The 8,272-nt window shown below is 38.1% G+C and overlaps 1 protein-coding gene across 1 annotated transcript; it reads right to left on the bottom strand.

The window, feature by feature from the left end:
* Window positions 1–220: 220 nt before the first annotated feature.
* On the bottom strand, window positions 221–7,525 carry LOC134841382 (T-box transcription factor TBX18-like). The gene is made up of 8 exons (XM_063857331.1): window positions 7,040–7,525; window positions 4,564–5,131; window positions 2,802–2,983; window positions 2,043–2,134; window positions 1,585–1,749; window positions 1,217–1,293; window positions 770–849; window positions 221–636 (listed from the first exon to the last, which is right to left on the bottom strand). Exons 1-8 carry the CDS (start codon window positions 7,254–7,256, stop codon window positions 302–304), a joined length of 1,716 nt encoding a protein of 571 aa, XP_063713401.1. The 5' UTR covers window positions 7,257–7,525; the 3' UTR covers window positions 221–301.
* Window positions 7,526–8,272: the final 747 nt, after the last annotated feature.

Raw genomic sequence — 8,272 nt, forward strand, 5'->3', positions numbered from 1 at the left:
TTATTGGACTTTATTGATTTTCTTTTATGAATTTGATAACGTGATTGAATTTTGTAATGCCTACTGTAATAAATAAATATAAATGCCTACTGTAAATAAATTTTCTAAATTACTGTGATATCAAACACTTATTACTAATTTTTTTTTGAGGAGACTTCTGCGCTAGTTGGTTATAGCTAAAGGTATGAGCTCAATTGATCTTTTTTGCAATCAAAATATGTCAAGAAAATATTTTTTAATTTTGCATTCTAAATAATTGCAGCAGAATATATTCTACAAACTAATCTATTCTCTATTTCCATTAGCATTTAGTTTGTGACAGCAAATTGAGCAGTTTCAGTGATGACTCATGAGCGCCCTGGTTGTTATTGTTTCCAGCCGGGGTCAAATTAATTAAACAGTTTTTGGACGTCTGATTGTACAAATGATGGATGTAGTTTTTCTGGGAGTTTGCTGCTTGAGCTACTAGCAATTCGAGTCCATTTGCTGGTTTCTGATTAGACGGAGAGACGGCTAGAGGTGAGTTCGCATTGGCTAAGATTTGAGACATTTGATTGGTGGGTGAAGCAGCAGATGAAATTGGTGGACTCAATTTTGAGTTGCCACACTTCCCAGCCGGACTTGGCAGAGAAAAACCTGAAATCAAAAATCTTGTCTTTCAAGAATATTTCAATAATATTTTCAAATTTGTTCTCAAAAAATCTTCAGAATTGTTTCAGTTTTAATAGTGAAAGTAAAGGGGGAAGGGGGAGCTGGTGTTCTAACTCACCAGGAATGATGCTCTGAAGAGTCGGTATGTCCAGCATTGCGTAAGATTTATTCTGCTCGAACAACGACTGGACAGCATCTCTGGAGACAAAAAGAAACACTTTTGAGTAACTACAGTCAAATAAACAAAAATAAGCCTCGATAGTTTGATATATTTGGTATCGCGTGTCGAAGGTATTTTTTATCAAATTGCATCGTCAAAGTCCTACGGAGTTTTTTGTATCGATTTTGCAACGTTTCTTTTCATGCAGCCCCTGTGGTGCCCAAAAAAAACTTTTTTCAGTCACAATTTAACCATATGAAAGCTTTTTTACCCTGTTGCAAAAATGGAACTAAGTTGTGATCTACACCTCTGTTCACATCCGATGTTAAATAATAGTCCGATATGATCTAAAGCTATGTGTTAAATTGATTTTTCTGGCTAGATAGTAAGAAACATTCATTTTACCTTTCGTAGTCAGACAATCTGGACGAGTCTCGGAACCCTTTAGCGAATGGATTGCAGTCAATCTTCAGTTTGGTAATCTGAAAAAAAATCCTAGCTTTAAAACCATCCTGTCCAATTACTACAGGGGACTAGAATTTGAAATACAGAGTATAAAAATCAATCAAATACTCTAGGGACAAAACTCTGAATGATCCGACTGCTCTTCAACACACATCTAATCTAGTTCACAACTTTGTTTATAAAATATAAATTATTTGCAAAAAAAACTAATCAATAATATGTGGAAAATGAGCTCTAGTTGGTTTTTATTGGTGTGATATTGGGAAGAGTTTAACGCGTTCGATTCCGTTCACGAAAGGAAAACTTACCAGCTGGTTTTGGTATGCAGTGACAGCTGTGAAGATGGTGGGCGGGAAGTGAAATGAGTGACAGCTGTCAGCCTCGCCCACACTGCCCAGTGGCATCTTCTGGCCCTCCTTCAACTCCAGCAGGTGGATTCGCGGCTGGTACTTGTGCATCGAGTTCAGAACAATCTAGAACATTAAAACAGTTCAGAATATTCTAAAACAATCATAGGTGGACAGAATGGAGAATTTTCTAGAACAATCTGGGCCATGGGTCTATTGTTTTTCCAGTTGAGGTTTGCGACAAAGTACCATCCGCCCCTGATATTAATCCATTTTCTAATTTTAACATTTCGTCGACCTTTTTGTAGATCGAGCAAATTGATTTTCCGAGAGGATCTTATTGGGACGATTTAACCGTACCAACTATCTAGCTAAAAACTTAATAATGTTGAATTAGTTTCTGTAGTGAATGAACTGACATGTCCTGTGCCGTCCATGTCGTTGTTGGTGAGTTTGAGTTTCTCGAAGGAGATGATCTGAGACTCCAGTGCCTGACCCAGAGCAGGAGTATCTGCAGACACAACAGACAACAGAACAGAGATTAGTCCAACAGTCTGGCGAATCAGAGCGGCGGACCTAATGGACTGATTAATCCATTGACATTGAATACTACTTATAAAATGTTCTTAAATAAGGTATGGTATTATTATAACCATACTGTATTTGAGAAAAATGTTTAATTGTTTACTTCAATTTTTGAATGACACAGCACTTTTGAATATATGCATTGAATCCTCTAAGGTCGGTTAGAGATGCTTCTTGAAAAAACAAACTAAACTCTTAAGGCATGGAATGCTATATCATATTTAAACCCATTCAGTCGTGATTTGCATTCCAAAAACAAAATTTGAACAAGTTGGTTTAGCGCGCACTAGAAAAACTGGTCTGGACATTTACATTTTTGTTCTCATTTTCAGCGGGAAGTGGAAGAATTTTTTAAAATTACTTGCTCGCAATCTGCTTTTGAACAAAGTTTCCGGTTTTCAAGCCATGTATATCCAGTTTGGAGCTGAATTCAAGAAAACGACCGGAGAACTATATTAAAAAACAAATTAAAAATTTCCAAATTATTTTTTGCTTTTTCTAGTATTTTCTCACAAGTTTTCGAAAGACCTTTTTGTTTCTTGCGCAATAACCGCCTGCTCGTGTTATAATGATGGGTGTTATTTGTTTCTCACCTGGATGGGTGTATAGTCTGTAGGGTGCGGGGGGGTCCGCCTTTCCGGCCACTAGCCAGGAGGACCTGTGGTAGGCATATCTGTACCTCTTGTTGTCCACACTGACCACGTCCAGTCCTATCGCATACCTCTTCTTCCTCTCCAGCCCACTGAAGGACACTCGGATGGTGGGGAACATGCGCCTATTCCACACAAACAAAAACAACTCAATTCATTCATAAATGTGACCGAATTGGGATTCGAACACTCGACCTTTCTGTTAGGAGACGTGCGCCTTACCCAATCGTTCTCGGCCGCTAAGAAAATTTATGCGCCTAACACACAATTGTTTCCTTATTGCTGGGAGGGGCTCTTTTTAATATTAGATGCACGGGCGGATCTAGGAATTTCTCGAGGGTGAGAGCAGATTTTCAAAAAAATTTCGAAAACTTTGTCTACCTTTTTTTTAGGTCGACCAAATTGCTTTTCTGAGCTCTCCCAAATCCTGGCCAAATTTTTTGCGCCGCAGGCAAATTTGAAAAAACAGTCCACAAAAGGCGTTTTCAGGCACTTTTTGGAAACTTTTGACCAAAAATCACGTCCCCCGCCCCCCTAAATACGCTACTGAATAAGTGATTACTATGCTAGCACCTCACCCCCAAAAAAACAGATGTGCACCGAAATTAACCTCAATGGGACTCGCCGTAAAAATATTAGATCTGCCCATGGCCCAAGGCGACAGTACCAGGAACAGTTATTTTATTTAACTGCGAATTTTTCTGTTAGTTTCTGGTCAAATTTTTTGGTTTTTTAAATAAATTATTTGAAATCAAGTTAGCTGTTTGATGCAAGCACTTTCTTATTGCGAGGTTGAACACTTTCTAAAATTATAAGTATTGTATTGACTGACAACTTCAACTGATACAGAACAAGGCACCAAACAGCCCTTGGCCTTTCCTCTGTTTTGACATATTTTAACAATCACTTTCCGCGGGACAAGAGAAAAGAAGAAATTTAGGGAAAATTTGGATTCAAGTGCAGATATTTAAAAATTGACCTGCAGAAAAATGGGACATGATCTAACAGCTTGGGGCTGACAGTGTGTGAAGACGAGATTGTCTTTTTGGCCCCCAGGGAATGTTCTAGAATTTTGCTGTCACGAAAGTTGTCAAGGGCAATTAACACTTTCAATACCGACCGTTCAACCTTTCAATTTAGTTTAATTTAATTCAATTAATTGATCGTTTTCACTTGATTTGATTTAGCTGCCTAACAGTTTTGCGGTATTTTGAGCATCGCGATACAATGCAATAGGCCGGCGGTGGTTTTATCAATGAAATGTGTCTGCTAACAATATTGATGCGATAGACCGCCAGAAGGCCAAAACAGACAATTATGAAGCAAAAAAATTAACTTGACACGCAGATAGAAATTGATTAGTTTCCGAATAAGTTCTCTAGTTGTTGAACTTTTGTTTTCGAAGCTCTGCCGTCTGCGAAAACCTAAGATAACGCCTACGTGGGTCTTCATTATATACTGCCGCCACTAAGAAGGTTTGGACTAAAAATCGGGTTAGAAAGTTCCAATTCCAGAAGGTGACGTCTAATTTCCTAAATCTGGGCCTAACAGCGATGTAAAAAATTAATTTGAATATAACATGACTATTTAAAATCATCGCTCCTCTTTGCAAAAAAGTTCCCGAGCAATTTAAAATTCTTTTTTTTTTTCGGTTAATAGAAAGTTTGGTTTTTACACAGCTATGCATGACTCATCATTTGCTTACCTGCCCGTTTTTGTGATGATCATCTCAGTGCCCAACTCGCTGAATTTCTCCCACAACTCTTTGCTCTCCAGGACACATTCGGGCGACCCCGTAGCCTCCCTCTTCACCCCTTCCCCCTGCACCTTCTGTGACGTCATCGGCGAGTCATCATTGAGGTCAAAGCTCATTTGAGAAGACTTTTTCAGCTTGAGTGCAACTTCGTTCAGACTGTTTGGGCGATTTTGACTCACTTTCTGCTGTAAAACATTTTCCTTTTCCACGCTGGGTGCCGCCATTGCTTTTACGGCCTTAACGGCACTGTTGTTTGGAACTTTCCGTTTCAGAGCAGGTGAAAAGTCAATTACACTCGGATTTTGAGTCGGCTTCTGCGTCGTTTGGTTAGTCTCGAATCGTTGAGCAGCAGCGGCAGCATATGGCAGAAAATTTTGGAGTTTCAGCAGAAGATTCTGTTCTTCGCTGATGAGGCGGTGGTCGAAGCAGGGAATCTTGGCGGGAACTAGTGACAGACTTGGCTGGAAGATGGGCTCAAAGAAGGGTTGCCTGCTCATCCCTCCTTCCTCAAACACTTCTATAAAGAAGACAGACAAAGTTCACATGAACAGAAACTGGCATCCAAAATTACGGGAAGGTGAGCGCTATGTAGCTTTATCATACCTACCACTTCGAAGCAGGGGTGGATCAAGGATTTTCTAGAGAGAGGGGGGGGGGGAAGGGAGGGCGGATTTTCAAAAAACTTTCGTAAGTTTGTCGACGTTTTTTAGGTCGACCAAATTGATTTTGCGAGCTCTCCCAAATCTTGGCAGAATTTTCTGCGCCGCAGGCAAGTTTTTGAAAAAAAAAACAGTCCAAAAAAAGCTATTTTAGGCACACTTTTTGGAAAATTTTGACCAAAAATTGCGTTTTTTTTTGGCGCGCGCCCCCTCAAAGTTTCTCTATATTGGCGCCAAAGGCGCCCTTAGAAAAATTTTGGGGTCCGTCAGCCAAAAATGGATATCTCAAAAAAATCTTAGGGGGGACCTTTGGGTCGGCAGGGGGTCTGCTTCCAAGTGTGGAAAGGAACTATCGATTAGGATCCGTTTTTACTTACAATTTTTCCGGCTAATTTTGACTTTGGAGTATAATTTTATTTTTGTCTAATTTTCCGGCTAAAAAAAAAAATTATCTCAGAGTAAAAAAAAAACTGGTCTGCATATCGTTAATTTTCAGCCTATACTCGACTGAATTTGCTGAGAAGCTGACCTCCCAACTAAGAATCTACTAAAAATTTAATGCCATTTGTTAACGTTTCTTAAACTATTGTTAACGATCTTTCTCGCTTTTTTCGCCGCATTCAAATGTTTTTTCTAGAAAAAAACTACTGAAAATTCACACAACAAAATCGGAAAAGTAGATTTTAAATTTTATCTCCAATTTAAATACAATTCATTTTTCAATCATTTTTTGGAACATTTTGATCTCTTGCACAGCAACCTGTCTCCAGCCTTTTTGCATAGAAAAAGAGTGAAGTTAACAGAAAAGTTTTTATGCTTCGAGGCCCTGCAAAACAGTCGCACGGTCTAAAAACGTCTTCTTCTCGATCTACTCAAGGTAAAGTAGAAGTACTTGCATATATTTCCATCATTTGGCCCAGGTCATGACTAGAAGCATTTTTAAAAAGATTTCTGGTCCTATGACATAAGTATTGTTTCGCAAAAGCATCAGGTGCGCCAAAGCAGAAACCTCAAAAAAGGTAGTGAGTTAGATGTCATTTTCACAATTCAGTCGTGATTTGAAAAGTTCATCTTAGTGTCGACAAAATGTGGTGTTGCTGGAAAACTTCCCTGCTTACACTATGCAGAGGAGAAGTTTTCTTCTTATCGCTAGGAATCTCCAAAATCTATTTTATACTAGTTATTATTAACCCATAAGATAAAGTAAAACTTTTAACTCGCACACTGACTGCCTATCACTCGGCAAAAAAAATCAATAGATAAATTTGAAAAAAAAAATAGATTTCAGTCGCTTAAATCTAAATGGATCTTGATGGGAAATAATGTGTTACTTGCACATCATCTAGTTGTTCTTTTTATTATCATGGAATATTTATGAAAAAAAAAACAGGGGATGTTAGGTTCAGAGACATTTTGATTTTGGTCTCCATGCGACAGTATTATAGACTTCCATTTTGTATAAACAATTTCAAAAGCTTCGATCATAAAACTAGTATTAAATGCAGATCTCGCAAAAAAATTAAAATTTAACGAGGCTTCTTCTATAGTTTGATTCGATTTAAGACCAAAGCGTGCAAGGTTTCAGTGAAAATTTGATATGCAACTCTTCACGATCGGCCAGCCATTTGAGAAATTTTTGGTAAAATTGTTTGTACCCCAAGTTCAATAGGTGATACATTGCAATTACGATTGCTGCGATACTAAGATATTATTTTTCGGAACAGTTGCTGGGCTAATTTTGCGGCCTCAATTGAAAAAGTACGCACCTGTTCTTTGCCGAGAGAGCAAATTTGAAATGGAAAACAGTTTCGCGTTGGGCGACAACAGCTGCGAGTCCACTCTGCGTTCCACCGATGTTTCCACTTTTGTCATTACAGCATCATTTTCTCCTTCGTCGCAGAAAAACACCGAGTCGTCCAAGTTCTCTTTCGGCGACACTTCCTCATCCACATCATCCACAATTTTAGAATAGGAAATTTCCATTATTTTTATTATTTCCACAATTTTATCAAATTTTTGAAAGATTATTTGGCAAGTTGTAAATAATGAATTGAGAGTTTTTCGACACTAAGGCTTCAACTAGAGAAGTGACTGTTATTTGGCTGTGTGAAACGGTTTCTTTCAACTGGAATTTGATGGACCGTTTGAGGCTCTAATTGGTCCAGATATTGAGCAATTGGAACAAATATCTGGAAGCTGGAATTATATCATCCAGTTAAAGTATTCAGACTTGAACTTGATACGATAGCCGGTGCTTGTTGCAGATGGAAAACACAATGCGCTGCAAGTCTAATCCGGCTCCACCAATCAAAATTGAGCAGCAGGACAGGTAAATTAGGGAAAATGCGTGACAGGATCTTAACAAGCGGACGGGTCGGCGGGTTTATTTGGGAAAAGTTGAGAGGAAAAAGGATCACGGAAAGGGGATCTAGAGCGCAATGGGGGGATTAATTGGAGATTTAATGAGCTTTTGACAAGTAGCGAATCAAGTTTCTCCAGATTATAATGTTTCTCGCCTAAGTCGAAGATAAGTATGCTTGAAAATTGAAATTTTATGAAAAATTTGACTAACTTAATGAAATATTTGCCAGTTGCATAACACTTTAGTGTCATGGAATTAAATTAGGAATTACAAATCATCTTTCAAGTAAAAAGCTGTCAAGAGTCGTACTTTACTTACTAAAAAAAATATATAATTCGATGCAAGTTGGCATAATTGAACTGTTTTTGAAACTTAAGCCAAAGTTCTTCATTTCTTTCTCAGGGAAGAACGTTTTTGTTATAACATTAAGTAATTGAAAATTATCAACTTCGTCGTTGATTTTTGACATCGTGATTAAGGGGTATTTTGCCGAGATAAACAACTTTAAAGAGATTTCGAAATTAGGAGGATAAAACAATTACCTTATTTCTTTTCCAATTTTGATCGTTCTTTATGCAACGCTTGTTGAATCTTCTGTTCATGAGATATCAAAATCGACTGGGACCTTTTCAGCAGG

The sequence above is a fragment of the Symsagittifera roscoffensis genome, chromosome 3 (genome assembly GCF_963678635.1).
Source record: "Symsagittifera roscoffensis chromosome 3, txSymRosc1.1, whole genome shotgun sequence".
NCBI classification, from domain to species: domain Eukaryota; kingdom Metazoa; phylum Xenacoelomorpha; order Acoela; family Convolutidae; genus Symsagittifera; species Symsagittifera roscoffensis.

Excerpts from the sequence above, each read along its gene's own strand:
- LOC134841382 (XM_063857331.1), bottom strand. The coding sequence starts at position 7,256 with ATGGAAATTTCCTATTCTAAAATTGTGGATGATGTGGATGAGGAAGTG. Across the intron at positions 1,750-2,042 it reads ACATGGACGGCACAGGACAT|ATTGTTCTGAACTCGATGCA; the intron begins GTCAGTTCATTC and ends TTAATGTTCTAG. Across the intron at positions 1,294-1,584 it reads CTGCATACCAAAACCAGCTG|ATTACCAAACTGAAGATTGA; the intron begins GTAAGTTTTCCT and ends ATTTTTTTTCAG.